Genomic DNA, 21,069 nt, shown 5'->3' with positions numbered 1-21,069 from the left:
GTAGTATAATGGCTAATTTGTTGTCAGTGTAACTTGCCATGTCTCATTTTCAATGATAGGCCTTATGTCCGTTGCTTGATATATATTTTGGGTATCATTTGGATTTTATTAATTGTCATTCTGCTTGTCGGTTCCCGTTCTTAATGATTTCCGAATATTTGAGGGACAGGTGGCTAGGGTTAGTACAACAGCAACGTCCTGCTTTTAGTACAATATGTAAGTAGTAATATTCCAGTAATACAGCAAACTGTATTATGACAATCACAGTAGACATTTTCCTACAGTGACTTCTTTTACATTGAATACAATAGTACATTTTCATGTAGTATTATGTCTATTGTGCAGTATAACAACGTTGCAATCCTATAAATCATGAAAATCACAAGTTTATTTTAAGTCCAAAAATTCTGGAATTGGATTTTTTTTTTCTTCCCATTATCTGGTTACTGTCAGGCTGCAGTGTCTCAGTGGTTAGCACAGTCACCTTGCAGACCCCCGGTTAGCATCTCGGCCTGGGATTTTTGTGCATGAAGTTTGTATGTTCACCCTGTGCATGCATGGATTTTCTCTGGGTACTCTGGCTTCCTCCCACAGTCCAAAGACATGCTGAGGTTAATTGGCGATTCTAAATTGTCAGTAGGTGTGAATGTGAGTGTTTGTCTCTATGTGTAGCCCTGTGATAGACTGGAGATTTGTCCAGGGTGTCCCCTGCCTTCACCCTCAGTCAGCTGAGATTGACTCTAGCCCTTACATGACCCTGATGAGGATTAAGCAGTGTATAGATGATGGATGGATGGTTACTGCAAACAGTTTGCTTTTTGGGGAATTGGTAAATGAGAGTGACTCTGGTGATATCCCAATTCTAAGCTTAAATTTGGATAATTTTTGCCAATAAACAACACGTCAAAGATGAGTGGTTTATAGACCGTCTGCACTTGGAAAATCCAATGATAGCACTGTTTCCACGGAGATAAAATGCTGTTTATCTGCATTTGTGCATCAGTTAATCTGATCCTATAATGCAAACTTTACCAATACTTGGTACTGCAGTTTATATTAACTTCAGGAAAATGTTGAGTGTGCAACCCTTCAGTAGTTTGCTGCTAAGACAAATGACCTTAATGCTTGTTACTCTACTGCTTTTATATAGAGATTACAATATGGAACAAATAGCACTTTAAGCCTATTCATTTTATCTACAAAACAAACACTGGAAAATCAGAGTTGACAAATTGAATAAGCATTGTGTGTAGTTTTCTTTTGCAATCTTGGTGTCCACTAGCGTAAATGAGCCATTCTTATCTAATCAAGTCAGACAAAAATGCTTTTTAAGCTTAAAAGCTGCATGTGCATATTGTGCAGTTGCTGGTATTGAGGAATGCAAGCTTTTTTAAAATTTAAAATCAAGCACAGATGGTGATGGCAGTGTGTTTGTGTGTCAATGCCCTATTCCCATATAATGGACTTCTGCATTGCTATTAATTTAACATGCTTGTTTGCCATTAATTTAACATGCTTATTTTTGTCTATTGCATTCAATAATGCACACTCTGCCATGACCACTTTCATCAAAGTTATGAGAGCATAAACAGATGGAGGAAAAAAGCTTCCACGGTTCACATTACTTTCAGGTCAGTGAGAGATCAACTTGGGGATAATAAACTCCTCAACAAACATCAGGATAAATCTTAGAGGCTATAAGAACATTTCAGAAACAGTAAGATAAAGAATTATATCTATGAATTATATTTAAAAAAAAAAAAACAAAAAAAAACAGTATTTCTATTTACATGTCTTAACCATTAAATTAAGATTTTTTTTTTCTAGAAACTGTGATTTAAATGCTTGCCCAAAGCCAACTGTTTGTAATCTGGGAATTTCGCCTGAACTGAGCTGAACTGTAGACTGTGGTTAAACAGAGCAGAAGCAAGACAAGTGTGGAAACAAAGAAAAATGTAACCTGAAAAATACTGAAATTATGTAGAGTCACAATTTATTTCCAGTATTGGTGTTACGATTTCTGGAGGCTCAGGCGCAGGAAATGAAAAGCAGACAATTTTCATTGATAATGAGTGATTTATTTACAGTGTGAAAAGAATAGAACTAAAAATCCAAATCAGAAGACTACAACCGGAACTCTGAACACCTCAGAACAGAAAGAACTCACGAAGTTAGAGGACTCCTAAAGGCGAGGAGGAATAATTACAAAAAAACCCTCAAAACTCTAACTCATGGGTGGTAACACCTAGGCAAGAAAGATATACTGAAAGTCGCATAACTCAGTACTCAGGATTTATACAAACTTAAGCAAAACTCTTAACTGCTTGAATACAGAAATCTACATAAACGAAGGGACTCAATTACTTCAAACTGGAACTCTCCAGAAAAGCCAGCCCGGGTGGAGGCGGATGGCTCAGTAACTCAGAATGTAGGACAGAGAGGCTGCAGCGGCAAGTCTGGTGGAGGAGGATGCCAGAGGTGGATGTCAGCTCAGGTAAATGGATCCTTGACAACTGATGTACACGCCGGAGGAGACTCTGCCCTGGACTGGAACGGAACGCCGTGATGACCAGGAGGTACAGAGCAGGAGCGGATGGACCGGTTACTAGAACAAAGAGAGACAAAGCCAAAATTACCATTAGTTCGAGCTAGATAAGGCAGAGGCTGGAGTGAACATGCAACAAGAGGATTACTGGCTTGTGTCACGATCCGGCACTGAGTGGTGAGTGGCGTCAGGTGATATTGTGATGAGGGTGCCGTTTGATTGGCTGTTATCCACCCGCTCCTGCCAGCTGATGATTATGGAAGATTAGACACACCTGTCGCTGCAGCCTCAATCAGCATACGCCTAGAGGAAAAGAGAGGAATGGGGGAAGAGGGAGAGTACTATCTGGACCCAGCAGCCGCAGGCCTGATAATTGGGACCACCTGTGGGCACTTTGAAAAATGCTGTACATGTGTCATATACATTCCACGTTATGTCCATTTCTGTGCATTTGCTTATAGCTATAGTTGTATTGTTTCCATAGGGATGCAGGACTTAATATTGGTGTGAAAAGTTATTACAAAATGAGTAAAAGTCTGACTGGTGAAAAATATTGCCTAGAAACTTTATGGGTTTCAGAGGGTTGATCTTGTTTTTGTTCTTCTTATTATTAATAATATTTTTTTTGCTTTTAAAATACTGCATATTTTCCTTTGGACTATTCACCATCAGAGGCCTGAAGAGGTGAAAATAACATGTCAAACCAAATGAATCTATCTCAGAAGGAGAGGTTCATATCCAGTTCAAGGCTTCAACCCTTGATGAAGGGTCATACATAATCCTTTATTTCAAAGGTTCGAAAACAGTGCCAAGAAAAGATCATTTTCATTTGAACATTGAGAGGGACACATTAGGTGGTTGTCTGGGGGTCCTCTGAAAACACAAAATTTCCTGCAAGCTGGTGAATTTTATTTGTAGCTTTTCTTTCAGGTGAAAATTTGGAATTGTGTAATGGAAAACACATTTTTATTTCCATTTTCGATTTGCTTATCAATTATTTTCTTTCTTATTTGATTGTTTGGTCTTTTAAATGTCAGAGAAAGGAGAAAAATATCAATCACTGTTTCCCAAATTCCAAGATTACATCTTCAAATGTGTTGTTTTGTCTAATACTGTTGATATTCAGGAAACTGTTATACAGGAATAAAGAAATTAAAAACTAATCACATTTAAGAAGCTGTAAACAGTCAAATTTAGACTTACACTAACTGATAAATTGATTATTAAAATAGCTGTACCGCCCACCCATTTGTCCATTTGTATTAGTGTCCATGGTGTCCATGGAAATGTACTCCATTGCTCATAACTGTGGTGGGTTGCGGTTCAGTGAGTTGACAGCCTTGTACATCTGTCTCTCTGTGTCTCTCAGATACAGGTTTACTACAGCCGGATGCATTAGCTCTGCACCACCAAGCTGATAGCCTGCAGCCCAACCTTCATCTGCTTGGCCGCCTCTTCCTTTCCCGCCCCATGAGCCACGCTTTCAACTGCATTCTCCTCTTCCAGTTGTAAGTTACCATGGCAATGATCTTTGCAGGATCTTAATGTTGCATCATTTATCAATCATACATTAAATAAACAGTGAGTATGAGAAGGAGTATGTGGGCGAGTGTGTTGTTTGCCATCACTTCATGCTACTCGAGATGTATGTTAAGTAAAAGCTCCATTAATGTGCTGCGAGCAGTTTTCTAAGTTTAGTTTCTGCATTTTTCCATATATAACATAGTTGATGACAGTTGTCTCATCATGTTCAGTATGTCTCCACTTCATCACCAAATATTTAGACTGTCACTTTCAATCCTTCAATCCGGGTATGAAGACTCCTACAAGTCCTTGAGGGAATTAACTAAAATTCACACAAAGTCATTTAAAAATGTATGAGTGACTGTTTTAATTAGTGGTTTCTGTGTAAACACTGCAAATATGTTTGGATGATGATAATTACTTATGAATATGTTGCCATTTTCCTCAGAGTATAGAGCCCTAATTCTACCATCAGGCATTTTTTAAAACTAAATTACATTCAGAAAGTTTTCAGACCCCTTATTTATTAATCAAAAACTGAAATCTCTCATTTACAAAAGCATGCAGACCATTTAATGTGTCAGTCTAATGTGTAGTCCATTGCATTCTGTTTGCTTTCAAGGTCCTGTATCCATTTTTCTTGTGTTTTGTATGCTGCATAAACTTGGAAGTATAAACTTATAGCTGTAATAATCAGAAGATGCTCACTACTACAATTAATTTCCCTCCACACCTTTAATAAATGGCTTCCCAGATTTATAATCCTGTCAGAATTGTGTCTGGTTTCTTCACAGAAACTTTGTAACCTGTAGTTGATGAGCTCAAAATTTGCCTCTTCAGTCCACCAGGTTTTTTTTTTTTTTTTTTTAACTTTCTAGTGCAGCTTTTGCTAACTCTAAAATATCTCAGTCAACAAAGCAAATCAAATATTCTATTGCTGGCTGCAAGAGTATACACAGGAGTCTCTGTGCACTACCTAGCTACATTCACAGCTACAAACTGAAATGCTATGGGACCTTTAATTATCCTTGAGATGTGTCGAGAACTCGATTGAAGTCCACCTCTGGCAAACTGAATTGAGTGGAAACACACCTGTGTAGAAAAAGTTCAACAACTCATACTGAATGTCAGGACAAAAAGCCGCGTAAAAGTAACTCTCTGTAAACAGCATTATTCAGGGTAAGATTATAAAAGTATTTCTCATGATAGAAACCTGCAAATGATAGTTCACAGTGGCTTTGGATCAACTGAGAACATGAACATCAAATGCAACAGAGCTTCGAGTACATGACAGGAAGAATGGGATAAGCTGTTAAAACCCAAGTGTGTATAGCTTGTAAAGTCGTACGCAACAACAGTTGATGCTGTAATTGCTTCCAAAGGAGCTTCTATAAAGCACTGCTGGATTGAAAGTCTGTATACTTTGGTAAATAAGACAGACGTGTTTCATTTTTCATAAAACTGAAGCAATTTCAAAAACAGGTTCTCACTTTGCTAATTATTGAATAGTAGATTGGTGGACAAAAATGCTAATACAGTGGTGCCTCGCCATATTACAGTTCACTTTTCGCTGTCTCACCGTATTACGGATGTTTAAATTGTATTTGGTATTACAGATTTTTTGCTATGTCGTGAGATTTTGCGGTATATAGGTATTTTTATATATTTATTGTTTTCATTAAATCAGCATTTTCTAACCTAAAAAGTTTAAAACATTATAAAAAAATTATAGTTAAAACATATTAAAATCATATTAAAATTAAATCAGATGCATAGCATACAGCACTGGGCTCTGTTTGGCTCAGCAACCATAGCATCAGTCTCCTTCGTCTCCCGTGTAAAGCATGTGTTCACCATCTCACCTTGTCAATTCTCACTACAGTACATTCAACTCACTGTCATCAGTACTGCACAGCTAATTCGTCATCATCTTCATCATTTAAGGTGTAGTATATTCACTGGTGAGTACCCACATAGAATTTTATATGTTGTTAACATTACATAGATTTAAAAGTGTAGAAAGTGTTTAAGAGCATAGGAAGTGTTTATAAGAGTGTGGGAAAGGTTGATAACAGTGTAGGGAAGGTTTATAAAGTCTGGAACATAACCCCCGCGATAGATGAGGGACCAATGTACTATCATTTAAAAAATGAACTCTACAACATAGTAAAATGTGCAAATGTGGCAGGCAATAAGAAGTACTATTGCAGAATTTTGACTTGTTTTGTCAAAAGTACAAAATTATGCTTTTCAAATATTTGACAAAGATTAAATCACACTTACAGGAACACATACTTGTAGACATGTGCCTGAGTAAAAATAACCCAATATAAAAGTCACCCCAATATCATGGCTAACCTGTAATCTTACGAGCAGTCAGTTATGAGAATAAACAATTAAGTAGTACTATATATAACTTGAAGTGGTGAAAATTTACCCTACCATCATAAGACAGAGGTGCAATAGTGGGACGGGACCGAATCATCAGAACATGTCATTTATCGAAAAACTATGCTCAGAATTTTCAGCCACTCTGGACAGAAAGGATACTGTTTTGGTCTGAATATAAGGAAGGATGAGTTTGTGTTTGGTGACTAGACAATTGTGTTCAGATATTTTCTTTGACTGGAGACATTGCAAATAGAGTCATAAATATGGAAATAGTTTTATGTCAATAAAATAGGGCTGCCATGATTAGTCTTTGTTATCAGTAATGTTGATAGTGAAAATGTGTTGCTATCATTGTTTCTAAATTACATATTCTTAAAGTTTTCCTTCAGTTTGTAGTAACAAATGTTTTCTTTAAGTATCATTAAGTGATTGTGTCATTGCGTAAGTTGTTTTTGGCTCCAAGGATGGTAAACCACAATATACGAACACCTGAAGAGAAAACACAAAAGGTCTCCTTGGCAACGGGCTGCTTTATGTCTGAATACCTCTCCCCTGAGTGCTGTGCTCACATATGCTGTATTTTAATTCAGCCAAAGACTCAAAAATGCTGTGACTGAGAGCTTATTAAGACTACAGGCAGCCAAGCTACTACATTGTTTGGCAAACTCGCCACACATGAGTTAAAAACCATGGCTGTGCTGTGAGTTTACTGTATTTTCTGAATTTTAAGATTATTTTCTATGGAGAAAATGAGTTGCTTAAACTTTGCTGTGCTTGTGCAATATATCTCTAGTGTCTATATTGGATTTTGTTTAATATACTGACCGGACTTTGTGACTTTAAGGGATTTAATACAAACTCTTGATTTCTTTGTTAGTCACTACTGACTTAGAATATATGCAAAAATAAAAAACATAATTTTTGAAAAATTTTTTTATTTAATAACCCTTAGCTTAATCAATTAAAAAAACTTGTTAGTGGCAGACATAGAATAAAATCAAACAAAACATTCTAAATATCAAAAAAACAAAACAATTTCAGAGAATAAAACTTAGTGGGGCAAAAAAGGTTATCTTGAACATACAGTTTTGAACTTGCAAGCAAACTGTTTATGTAATTGTGGGAACTATTGGTTCTTGTTGATAATTTTGTTGTTTTGTTTTGAAGGTTCTCTCCTTCTTTCTCATGAATCAAACTTTTGCCCTCACTATTGGCTTTTCTGCCAGCTCTTGTTTGTGCAGCCTGCCTTTTTGTTTGCGTTTCTGACAGAAACCTCCTACGTGTGTGTTTTATTTGTTTTTCAGGCATGCGTCCCCACTAGCTAATGAGTTTTTGAGTGACACATACACACACATCACCACAATTAGCCTTCCAGAAATCCTGAAACAGGCTTTCAATCCCTGTTTTCAAGAAAAGGGAAAAACATTACAATTTTGAAGGGTTTTCTGTGTACTAAGATCAATACAGGCTGAATCTAAAACACAGACTCACATTTTCAATGATAATTAACCCGGCCATCATATAACATGAAGCCATTATTACTGGAATACACTGCATTGTTCTAGCATGCTTAATTTAACAGTGTTTGAGTCAAACAACTCTTTCCATTTTCTGTGTTTTGGACCAGCACAGCTACTTTTAACTGAGCCAGGCCAGTGAACCTGTATAAAAACTGTCCTTGAGGTCCAGACGTTATATCATTGGTTTCTGCTGCACAGTGTTGAAATATTGAGAGTTACAAGCCTGAGCCAAACACTGGTAAAATATGATCATTGCAACTTTTTAAAGTGACCAGCCCGTTTTCAGTCACTGTTGTTTCTCCTTAATTAAAATTTGACAGCTAAAAAATAAACAATAAACTAAGCATTAAATCTCAGTTTCAGGAGGCCACTGTGGCTGGTAATGTAATAATGTTTAGATTCTGTAAAGATGCACATTGTGATTACAAAACTGTACATTAATTAATTTCAAGCATATGGAAGAAATGCAGACTCCATATTTCCGTCTGTAAAGGTGCAGGAGTGTTTGATTTACCCATTAAAGAACTGTTCTGTTTCTATCAATTTCTCCGCTGGCTCCAAACTAATGGTCTTTCTGGGTCACTCAACAGACGTAATGGTCTGGAAAAGTCATTGCACTGACTTCTATAAATTGTTTATTTGAGAAAAACACTGATGCATCACACATGATATTGGTTTCAATTAAGGTAAGGACCGAATGTGGTCAACGGGGATATTCAGCCGTCTGCCATGTTATATAATTTTTTGTTGTTTTTGTTTTTTTTAAATGCAAAAATACACCAGTGTAGCAGAAATTGGGCTGGTCTTGTAATATTTGTATGTAATACTTGCAACACTGCCAGGGTTGTGTGTCCATGTGTGTGTGTGTTTTGACGTGTGTGTCCTTTGCGGGTGAGAGCAGGGGCACGGGGCTTTTAGCATTGCTGGTGGAAGGTCTTGTTATCAGTGTGTGAGCAGCTCCGAAACACCTGACCAATCGATCGTTCCCTCATTGTGTTCAAGGAGGCTTAGTGGTCGATCAATGCCGAGGCTCCACTGCACTGACACACACACACACACACACACACACACACACACACACACACACACACACACACACACACGCACCACACGCACCACACAAAGCACGACCTGAATCTTTTACCCTTGGCACCCCTTGGTCTTTATGTACTGCCCTACACAGTGGAGCTGTTGTAAAACACACAAAATGACACACTCATACTACATACCATAGCACACACAATAAATGCACCTAACTACACCAAATCAAATTATTTGCTGTCAAAAGATATAATGTCCACATGTCTTAATTAAACATACCTGTGGAATTTGTATTGTTCAGAAAATTGGAGTGTGGTTGTCGACAACCATAAAATATTCTACTTTTGTGTGCCCCACGGAGCCGGCTATATACACGCACCCACACATGCTGACTAATGAGTGGATAACACATAACAAAATAGCAGAGGAGTAGAGACAAAACTGTTGAAAAATGTCTTATTAAAATTCTGACAACACTTCATTTACTTTTTATGTGCTTGAGATGAAATATGTTTTCTGCAAAATGAGAGCTACATCCAGGGACAGAATCCAAATAAAATTCCTTGATGCCATTTTCTGTTGCAGAAACATGCTGATGGCGTATACTGTAACAGTTTCTATAATAGGAACGCTTGTACACATGCGTATACATGCAGTTATCCAGTCCAACCAATCATGATGCAGCAGTGCAGTGTATAAAGCCATCCACATGCAAGGTAGAATCTTAAGTTAATCATCCTCTTCAGTGAAAATAAAGTTGTTATCCGTGTTAATACATCCATATGATGTTCTTTAATATATGAGAAGACATGTCAGGAGTTAAATAAGTATTCTGCACCATGAAAAATTCTGTTGTTCTCCCAGCTACAATAGATTCAAATTTATCAGCAACTAGAAAAATGTTGTTTTTTTTATTTTGTAAAGTCATAGAAGTTGTTTTTTCACAAGACTCAATCTGGTTTCAGGAACATGACAATGAGTTCTGCAGATCTGAATGCACTTAAACACCTATGGGATGTGATAGAAAAGGAGATTTGTGGCACAAATGTGTAGCTGACAAATGCATGTCAACATGGAGCAAAATCTCAGAAAAATGTTGTGGAATCCAGTCCGTGAAGAATCTATGGCGTTTTTAGGGTAAGTCTAATAAAGTGCTACAATCAGCCATAGTTTGGCATTTTATTTTCCACAGGTCCATCCATGTAAGTTAATTGTACTATGTTTAGATACAGTGTCTAGCTTTGCACAGCTTTAATTTATAGATTGGATAGTGTTTATATTTAATAGTTTCTCCCCTTGCTAACATGTCAATGTTGTATTAATTACATGCTAAAAGATGTTCAATTTGCGCATTAAGCAGTCAACACCATGACTGAACATTTCTACCTTGAAACTGCAGTGTACTGATGGTTCTCTCAAAAACATAGATTCCTGCATAACAAATGACAGGAATGATTTCTGTTGGCTTAAAGAGTAGAGCTTTCTCTGTCATCATTCTTCTTCAGAATCAGTTTCCAGTTCAGACGTGTATGGTTGAATTATACCAATAATAAACTTGCTATCGCATAGAATAGTTTTACAGCATTTTGAGCATAGTCGTAGGTGAGCTGCTCTGCTCGAGCTGCAGCCAGCAGGGATGCAGAGGCAGTTATTACAGAGATCTGCACAAAAATTCTACACATGTAACTTTAATACACAGAAATTAGTTTTAGTGGTTAAATCAGTGCCCAGAGAGGAACTTTAAGGGGATGGTTTTTACATGAAGTAGTATGTGTAGACCTCAGCTCAGAGATCCTGTCATCTCCCAGCAAATGAGTACCAAGCAGTGAAACATCATGCTGCTCAATTTTAGGTGTTACACTAGAAATATTTAAGAGGTCTGTAGGACAGTAATATTGTGGTGCTTCAGATGCAAATAGTTTCTGTCAAAGTAGAAAATACTCCCTAAAGTAAATGTTCTATGTATTTTCAATGTAAGAATCTTCCCTTTACATGTTGACTTTGAACTATCTTACTGCATCTTTGAGATGGCTTTCTGTTCTTTTGCTTTGCAGCTTTGCCAAGTTATTCATCTTCAAAAATACAGCTCAGACTTTGGTATTTTCTTTTAGCATGCGAAAGCGAGGAGATTTGAAAGAGTGGGTGTAACTCGGCAATCCAAAATACCATATAGCTGTCGGGAGAAAGCGCTAATGGATTTGCCGTCTCAACAACCAACTGTTGAGAGATTACAGAAGCTTAAACTTATGAGAAATGGAGCAGATGTTGAACAAGAAAAAAAACCTGTCTTGTCATTCACTTGGGATTATAACCTACTGTAAAAACATTTCTTTCTAATGTTCAGCAGCATCCTGCTCCTTTATGAAGGCACAACATTTTGCAAAATGGATTTCTGACTTGATGTCGGTGGGTAATGTTCAAATTACATGTGAAATATACAGCCAAAATATTTGCTTTAAGTAGCCCCCAAGAGCATCTTTTGTTTTGCAAAAATAAAAAGCTGAAAACTTGTGGAGGATCAAGGCACTGCACGGCATGAAGAAATCATTTCAAAATTAAATCCCTTAGCTGTTCATAGCCTTGGGTGCTGAGATGAGGCAACAACTCATGTTTAATACAACGGAGAAGTGCTTTTTACTGGGACAGTAGAGGATGACTGATCACTGCTTAATATCTAACAGCCTTTTTTCCCCCCTTTCTTTTTCCTTTATTACTTTTACCATCTCTTTTTTCTGTTTTTCTATTCTTTCCCAGCATTTCAATTGGAATCAGTTATGTCTTAGCTGGCAGTGAAGCCTATGCTGCTCTTCTTAACATCAGGTAAGTCGTTCGTATAGACAATATACCTGCAGAAAAAAAAATACCAGTGTTAAATATACTACTAGTATACTACTGTAGCATTTTTGCCATTTTGTCAGCATTTATTAAATAACTGATATGTTATGGATTTAACTTTTCCACTTGTGACAGTTATGAAGCTGTGTTCCAAATCTTGTTACGGGGGGTTGGAGAACCCAGGCACAGATAAGTCAGATAGGTGGCAACGGAAACAGGTCTTTTTATTTTAACAAAAACTAACTAAACCAATACGGAAAGGGGAAAACAAACCAGGAGATAAACTAAACCAAATTTAAGACAAGAATGAACTACAAACTACACCTACAAAAAAACCCAAACAGGGATTAACTAACCGGACAGCAAACCAGAGTTTGTGACAGAATATGAGTCGATGATCCAGCGGGGAGTGAATGAAAGGACAGAGCTTAAATAGATGGAGGTGAGGTGGAGAACAGGTGAATGGAGTGAACTGCAGCTGATGTGCATCACTGCAATCAGCAAAGTGCAGACAGGTGAGTGAGACAAGGAAGGCAGACAGACAGACAGACGCAGAGACCGACAGACACAAACAGAGGGAGCCAGAGGGACAAGACAAGGAGAGAGAGACAACAGGGAGAGAGAAGACAGGATGAGAGACAGATGACAAAGCGAGGAAGAAGAAGGGAGAAGGAAGAAAAGAGGAAGGAGAAAGAAAAGCAGGAGCTGGAACAAGGATCATAACAAATCTAAAACCTTTTCTTTCTACCCTCAGTATGTATAACAGCTGCCCTCACAGTTCCATACTGTAATTTGTAGTGCATATACAAGTGAAATGTACTGTTTTATTTTTTGCTTTGACCTCCTTGCTCATACATTCTTCACAGTCTCTAGTGCACAGTAAGCTGTCCTCTGTGCACTCTTGACAGCTCAAATTTGATATCATACCTGTGCAGACACTGAGGCATATGTGACTTATCTTTTTCTGCGCAGAGAATTGTGGATCAGAATGATCAGTAAAGTATGCTGGTTTACATGCTTCAAAATACGGTCACATGTAGTGGGGAATTCTGGTGTTTGGACATACTATGGATTAGGTCACACCAAATGTTTTTCTGACCTGCTGTGTAGTGTGGAGTACCGCAGTGCACCCCTTGACTCATTCTTTAGAGAAGAGTGACCCCTCTGTTATCTTGTTGAACTACTAAAACACACTGCCCCCTTGCGATCATGAAGCAGAATCAGTGCTTCTTTTATCTCACAAGTGATCTTTGGTCAAGAACAAACACGACATTAACCAAGCCACCCACTGTGTTGTATCAAAACATAAAACTCAAGAGTCTAGTTGCTCGTGTGGACTTTGATAAATGTTCATTTGATAGATGCAGCATTTCAAGTGGTTTTAGTATGCGCTCAGAATGGCTTGGGATTGGTATGTGCTTTGCAAGTTACATATAAATGTTGGCTGTGATTTGGTAATCTGTCTTTTTTTATTTTTTAACTCACCCTGCTTGCATTGTTTGAATGGTGGGATTTCCAATGAAGCGGCTTTGTACTGTTTTGTGTACTGTCCTCTGCGTGGTACAGGGGAGATTGACTTTCATAAAGCATATGAGTCACTTTCATTCTGAGCTTGGTTTCCTCCTACATATAAATCACTTAAATTCTTAAAGGGTTAGCAGCTCTTAAGAGGGTGAGTCATTCAGACAGAATTAACAACACTTCATTGAGCAGGGAAAACATGACTGAAAGAATTAATAAGGAAGTGTGCTGAGAAAATCAAAAGTCATGCCGGTTTTCAGATTGTCAGAGATCAAAGGTGGAAACAGCGATAATTAAAAACCTTCTATCTGCATCCCACAATCATTCTGACCCTCCATCAGTTCCACTTTCATTCCTCACTAAGCAAAAGTTAAAAGTGAATTGTCAGTTCAGGAGAGTGTTGCTCTTAGCTGCAAGATTTTGCAATACGATTATTTTCTTGAAATTGACTTTTTTTTCTTTTTAAACTGATGCAGTCTTGAGAGATGATAGCTGCCCACTACAGAGGGAGGCTCTGAAAGAGTTGCATGAACTTATAACATTCCTTTTAATTAAAGCAAATAAACACAAAAAGAGCTGCAGAGATGAGAAGAAAATATTCTATTTTCAGATGGTGAGGGTTTATTTATTTTTTGTATTAGATGACTAACTCTAGGCTGTAAAGTTTTAGCTCTACTAATGAATACGAGTTTGCCAATATGAGTCAATATTTCTAGATGTATTCAGTGAGATATATAACTTTAGTTACTTGAGGCATTTGGGAAACAAAGTAAAACGAAATGATGTCATGCTTTAATTTTGCAGTTTCTACTGTAGTGGTGTGTAGTAAAGTCATTTTTCTCTGAAAGAAAGTAGTCTTGAAATTGACACAATCTCACCATTTAGCCCATCAGTAGCCATTAGTAGTCATTTCATCCTCAGCAAGTAGAATTTGCCCATGAAATTGTCATAAAAAATACATTTTGGCCAATGATTTAAAAATAGAATACATATGTGGAAGCCATAATTAGATGTAGCTTTAATATTGCAGTAGCATGTTAGAAATTGAGAAAGCAAGTGTTTGTGCTTTAGACATATACGGTGCAATCACAAAAATAAGATTGCACCTAAGATCTCCCCCGCTGTGAAAAGGGCTATCCTTCAGCTTCTTTCAGTTTGTGTTGATATGACCTAAAAACTCAGGCACTTTTAACATGCTTCCAGCAGGTGTGCTTTGGCATTGCTGAAATTTCCAATTTAAGTGATGGGATAACAACAACATTCCTAATAAGAACATGAGAAGTTAGAAGTTCCACAGTCCTTCCTATGCTGTGGCCAAACTGTCCCATACTTTCTTCTTCCACTTTCCACACTGTGGATCTTGCTGGGCTTCTACGAGCTGCTGCTGGAGCTTCTCAACACTCTGGAGACTGGTCAATCTTGCTTCTGTTGCTTACAGGGTGACTGGTTTTTGTGAAAGTTGGAGCCTCATCACACTGCTCTGCAGGGAGGTTTTTGTTTTGCTGCTGCAGCTTGTTTCGAGCCTCGTCCATGTTGAGACAGAAACTTGCTATGATCTTATCAGCTGGAATGCTGGCAGGTCAGCATATGAATGTCCTCCTTAAAAGACTGTCAGCTCTGAGCCACTTGCATCTGGTCACTGTGATCTTTATCTATCTTCTCAGCTGCTGCAGCAGAGTAGATGTGCTTATGCGAACTTCTTGCAGCTAGGTCTTTAAATATTCGCAGCTGTCTGCCTGCAATACGACAGGTGCTGTTGGAACTGAGACTCTTCCTGCTGGGCTTTGAGGGTAGCATTCTGCTCCATCAGATTAAACTTGAATGTGCCTTCATCTGGTTTCCAACTCAACTTGGCTGCACAGAGCCACATTTTTTAATGGTAGCAATCCTTACTTTACCATTAATGGACATTTTAGGTGATCGGTTAAACTGATTGTGAAACGATTCCATCATTAAGTCGTCAAACTCACAATATCACGAGACAGCATACATCAGCACCAAGCCAAAATTGTGAAAACCTGATATTACTCATTTTTCTGTGGTGCCGCAGATGCTGTGGGGGACATCCTCAACAGTAGCAGCATTACTGTTTGTAGAGTGATGGAGGCAAGTGCAGGTGCAGCAACCCCACACTTCTGTTTCCCTCTCCCTGGTCTATAATTACCTTTATCAGTTAACAGGGCTAATTTATTTTGTCATGCCCCAGTAAATACTTAACCCAAATAGTATTATTCACACTCTACGGGACGGTTGGACTGCTTCATTGGCATGCCTGGGCGCTTCATTATCGGCATGCTCAGCGCCGGGGGAGATGCTGCGATGCGTTGTGGGAGTGGGAAGGCAGGGTTACTGGAGTGAGAAAACCAGGGGAGGCCTGCTTTGGATAAACCACCTTATTCCCCCTCCCTAGGGGCGGCAATCAATAGGTTACTTTACTGCAGTTTTCTGTACAAAAACTCTGTTCTCAGTCCTTCTGGGGTAGGATAGTGGGTGTCCTGGACACAGACCTCACTGAACTCTGCAGGATTTGCAGCATTACTGAGATTCACTTTCAGCTCACTGGCCAGATTATTGTGTTTTAATCTTACTTCAAAAGAGTTTTAGATTTAAATAGTCAATTTTCTATCTGCCTGGAAATATTAGAGGATTAAAACACCATCTCCAACCATTAAATATCAGTTAAATCTCATGTGTTTAATTAAAGATGAGTACAAGCTCAGCCTTGTCTCTACAGATGGTGAATCTTAATAATATTGCTCCTCATACTTATACAGTAGGCATAACTACTACTACTACTTATTAATAATATTTCAGTTTATATAAAGTACTTAATTTCCCACGATTATTATCACAGAGAGCAATTTAGAAACTGATTATGTAATACCCGAGAAAGAAATAGCTGACAATTTCTCTTAAAAAAGCTGAACACAGAACACACCAGGGCTGCAGCTAACAATGATTTTAATAGTCAATCTCCCAGTTATTGAATCAAGTAATCGACTATTCAGGTTATGAATTGCTCAGTGGATGGATTTTTAAAGTATTTAAATTTTAGCTTGATGATGTTTTAGACATATGGTGACTTTCAATAAACAAAATAAAGATGCTTCTTTTGTCATTTTGGAATAGGCTGTGTGCATGCTTTTGGTAATTTATGTAAATTGCTAATAAAACTTAGTTTCTATGCATACAGGAGACGTCCAGAGCTGGTAAAAACTTCAAAGAATACAAATTTTGGCCACTGGCTGCCATATCAGCTACACCACAGCACCTGTGTGTTGTCTTTTTGGCTGCATACTGGCACATACTGAAGGACAGTTGAGAGAGATCAGGTGCTTGTTGGTTGGGCTTCTAGACATGCTCGACTGAAGGCTGTATGGATCCCTGGGATTCAAAGAAAGTGGAGAAAAATGGGGTTGTGTTTTTGGTTCATCCGGTATCCCCCCTTAGCAGGGAACTTGGTCTGTACATCCCCAGATGGGAGAAGGTGGTCCATGCCTTTATATAGTCATATCAGGCAGTGACTTACATCAGGTAATAACACACTTTACCCAGTAAGCTGTAATGTCTCCATGTCTGTGTGTTTAGACTCACATGAAAAACACATGCAATGATGTTACCACCTAATTTAAAATTAAATTGGTTGGGCATGAATTTGATCATTGATTTTTGTCGATAGCGTTCCTTATTCTTTGCATACATCACATTTTTGTATATTGTCATTTTTTGATAGTTACATTCAGTGAATTTTAAATGTGTTTAGATAGTTAGGTCATCTTTAGTTACCGGTTTCAGCTTTTTTTTGTCAACCAAACTCATTGCTGCCAGTATATCTTTTCCCACGACGCAAGTTCCATCAGTTCCAAAAAATGTTGTATTCTTTATATTCATGGAATGACAACGTACTAATGGAAGTACAAATCAAAGCGTTAACATGGGTAGAGTTGCCATTGTCTCTGTTGTTGTGCCCTCTGCTTTTCTTTTGTGTCTATGAATTAATGTCTGCTCAGTGTCTGCTTTCTTACTCCTTTACAGTAACTTTATGCACTGGAATTTTAAAAAAAAAACTAACTAAAGTGTATGCAAAATCATAATCTGCAAACTAACTAGTAACTGTGGTTGCCTGATACATCTGATTTTAAAAAAAATGTAAGGAAAAACATGCATTATGTAGAGTAGAAGTAGCCTCAACTGGAAATACTCAAGTGTAAAGTACAAGTACCTATGAATTGTTCTGAAGTACAGGACTTGCATAAATGTCAGTCCACCTTTGCTGAATTGTTGTTTTCTGTGCAAATGCATGTGTGTATATAGATGCAAAGCATTCAAGAAGTGCTTGTTTAGTCAAAGGCATGAGGTCAAGTACTATTTTACTTGTAAGAATGCATTAAATGTACTCTGTTGATATCTGTGTTCAAACTATTCAACAGGGATTTTAACGTGTTAGACTTGGAGCTAACAGCAATAAAATTAAAGTTTGTTTTGGAAGATGGCTCTACTTCGGGTGACAGGTGTTCACCTCTAAGGTTACAAAGTATGAGACCTTTTTCCTCACATCTTGATTATGACTGCAGACTGGTTGTTTTTAGTCTAGCAGATAATGTCTTATAGTTGCTGATGAGGATCTTGCAAGTGACTGACATTTTGCACACAAAAGTAGGTTTTCGTCTTTGTCTGAAATCATTTCCGCTTTTGGAAAAAAAAACTGTGGTACTTACTTAACCTATAATGAAACGTGAACATAAATTAACGCATTCACATGTGTGTTTCTGTGTTTGCTTCACAGCCACATCTACGTGATCCCAGCTTTCACCTGGATTCTAACTCTGGCCATTTTATTAGCCCACACAATCATTCAGCCAATCACTTCGCTGCTCACCCTCCTGAAAGGAATCCTGCTCATTGTCACGGTAATGCTTATTCTCTTTTCATTGTTTTGGTTTTGCTGATTTACCATATGTCTGGGTCGTGAATCATGACTGAAATTGAATGTCGGCTATGTCATCAACAGTTGAGATCAATATTAAGTTAATTACCTGCTATTTAAAAGAAGGTGTCTGTATCAGGTGCGATGTTATTTTTTCCTGTTTTACAATCTGACCTTAAATGACTTGTTTCAGTATTGATGTCCTTTTACCTGAGTATTGTTAAGTCAGACAGTAGCTACGCATTATTTCAGCATTTAGTGTGAATTTCACACTCAGTGTCCACGTCATCATTTACACCAAGCTACAACTAATGTAGTCTAGCACAACAGCCCTGAAATAATTCCTGCCTTAATTAAACTATCTTAAGAGAGTCACTGATTCAAATGTACATTTTGTAGTGCTCTTGAATTGCATTATACAGAGTTGTTTTTGTTTTTCAGGTCAACAAAATAAGACAAATCCTTGTCAGCATAACACAAAGTAACAAAAACTGATCATTTTTAATTGCACTTCCATTAGGTATAATTTATTGAAGGACTGTTTGACTAAATTATTGTAGATGTATTTAATGCACTTGCAACTTGTGTACTCAACATTGGTGAGAATGTCTGTCCGCTGAAGTATGTTTTTCATAGAATTTTTTATGCGTAACTCGTTGCTCATGAGGTCAAACCGAGCATCACGATGGGGAAGAAAGAGGATTTAAGTGATTTTGAACATGGCATGGTGGTTGGTGCCAGATGGGCTGGTCTGAGTATTTCAGAAACTGCTGATCTACTGCGATTTTCATGCGCAACCATCTCTAGCGTTTACAGAGAATGGTAAAGAGATAAAGAGAAAATATCCAGTGAGCGGCAGTTGTGTAGATGAAAATGCCTTGTTGATGTGGGAGGTCAGAGGAGGAATGAGCAGACTGGTTCGAGATGATTGGAAGGCAACAGTAACTCAAATAACCACTTGTTACAACCAAGGAATGCAGAATGCCTTCTCTGAATACACAACATGGCTCACCAAAATTGGACAATAGAAGATTGGAAAAACATTGCCTGGTCTGATGAGTCTCGATTTCAGGTGCAACATTGAGATGGTAGAGTCAGAGTTTGATGTAAACAACATGAAAACATGGATCCATCTCGCATGCAACTGTGTGATGCTACCATGTCAGTATGGACCAAAATTTCCAAAGAATGTTTCCAACACCTTCTTGAGAGTATGCTGCAAAGAATTAAGGCAGTTCTGATGGTGAAAGGGGGTCCAATCTTTTACTAGCAAAGTGTACCTAATAAAGTGGCCAGAGAGAGTATATCAGGTTACATGACTGTAGCTGCATGGTGCGTATTATATCAGAAGTGTACAAATCTTAGTCCTAACCTGTCACATAAGAGTAAGAGGAAATAGTTGATAATTTAAGAGGAATGCGTCAGGGTTTACTGCTCAAACTCCTAAAGCCAAAAAAATCATCAAAGGGCATTTCTGTGCATTACAAATAAAACTTTGAAAGTGTTAGTTGCTTGTGTGTGTGATGAAATGTTAGCAAGAAATAAATAGGAAATTACATCAAATTCAGCTATAGTTACAACCTCTATACAGCTTTGCATTAATCTCAACACCCATTAGTCTTATGGTAACATCCAGATATGTGAATATTTTATCACATGAAAGAATGGAACAGGGGCTTTGTAAGTATGCCGTTAGATATTACAGTCATGTTATGAAGACAAAGCAAACTTCTATGAGTCATATTCTTTACAAAATTCTTTACCTACTTCCACATATTGAATGAGCCTCGAAGTCTTTCTTGTTTTGTAATGTAGGCTTACCATATATCTAAATATGCAGCAGAACGTACCCTTTACAGTGATGCTAGTTATTTCTCTGTGCACTGAAAACTAATCTGGTTTTGAAATTACAGCAAATGTATTTGTTGTTTCCAATGTAGGGTTGGCATTAAATCCCTCTTTGTATGATAAGCAAACAAAGAAATAGATTTGCAATGATTCATATGTAATTTTTAAAAGACAAATGCTGGTCACATCAATGCTAATGTACAGTAATACCTTAGTGAATAAAGTAATCACTTAATTTTTTTTGGCACTAAATATAGTATCCCAACAACAGCCAGATTCCAGACAACACCAACACAACTGTGAAAAGATATCTCTACTGCTGGCATTTTATAGCGACACATGTAAAATGTAATTAATTCAGATGAATTTTTTCCCTTGATATGAAGTGTAATTTTAAAAATCTGCAGGTTTTATATGAAATGGCAAAGGATCTGGATGATGCAGCATGTATGGCCAGTTCATGTAATGACTAAAATAAAAGCTTAAAAGTAAAGGCAGTAAAGTTACCCTAAAAATAGCTGATGGCTCATATTGTTAAGAGCTCTTGTGTTCTTGAGTGTTTGCGTGTTAAGTACTGAACTATCATACAATTAATGACAACCATTTGAATGATGTAACCATTTCAGTGCCTTCTTTTAGATTATTTGTCCCCCTCTTCATACATGAATATGAACTAAAAACAAAACACTTAACAAAATGCCATTGACACATATGGTATCGAAGAATGAGGAGGCTATGCTTGATAAAATTTGTAGAGATGTTATTGGAAAGAAAAACCCTGTTGCCAAAAACGTGTTGCATTTTGCTTTTTGTAGATGATGTTGATGAAACCAAAGTCATACACTGACCATAACTTTAACTCACTTTGTTTGTGCAAAACAAATCTTACAAACAACATCATCACCTAGCAGGGGTTT

The 21,069-nt window shown here is 37.6% G+C and overlaps 1 protein-coding gene across 5 annotated transcripts in view; it reads left to right on the top strand.

Annotated features, from left to right (window-relative positions):
• The window catches only part of si:ch211-51h4.2 (uncharacterized), a 97,202-nt gene that overhangs the window by 14,877 nt on the left and 61,256 nt on the right, over window positions 1–21,069 (top strand). For 4 of the 5 annotated variants that reach the window (XM_055005883.1, XM_055005878.1, XM_035958165.2 and 1 more), the window contains 3 exons: window positions 3,915–4,053; window positions 11,776–11,841; window positions 18,164–18,287. In XM_055005883.1, coding sequence (XP_054861858.1) covers window positions 3,915–4,053; window positions 11,776–11,841; window positions 18,164–18,287 — 329 coding nt within the window. The remainder of the gene's footprint in view (window positions 1–3,914; window positions 4,054–11,775; window positions 11,842–18,163; window positions 18,288–21,069) is intronic. The other variant, XM_035958163.2, reaches the window with a different exon arrangement.

The sequence above is a fragment of the Amphiprion ocellaris genome, chromosome 2 (assembly GCF_022539595.1).
Source record: "Amphiprion ocellaris isolate individual 3 ecotype Okinawa chromosome 2, ASM2253959v1, whole genome shotgun sequence".
Taxonomy (NCBI): domain Eukaryota; kingdom Metazoa; phylum Chordata; class Actinopteri; family Pomacentridae; genus Amphiprion; species Amphiprion ocellaris.
The sequence above is the reverse complement of the archived record's forward strand: the minus strand, read 5'-3'. Positions and strand labels throughout refer to the sequence as shown.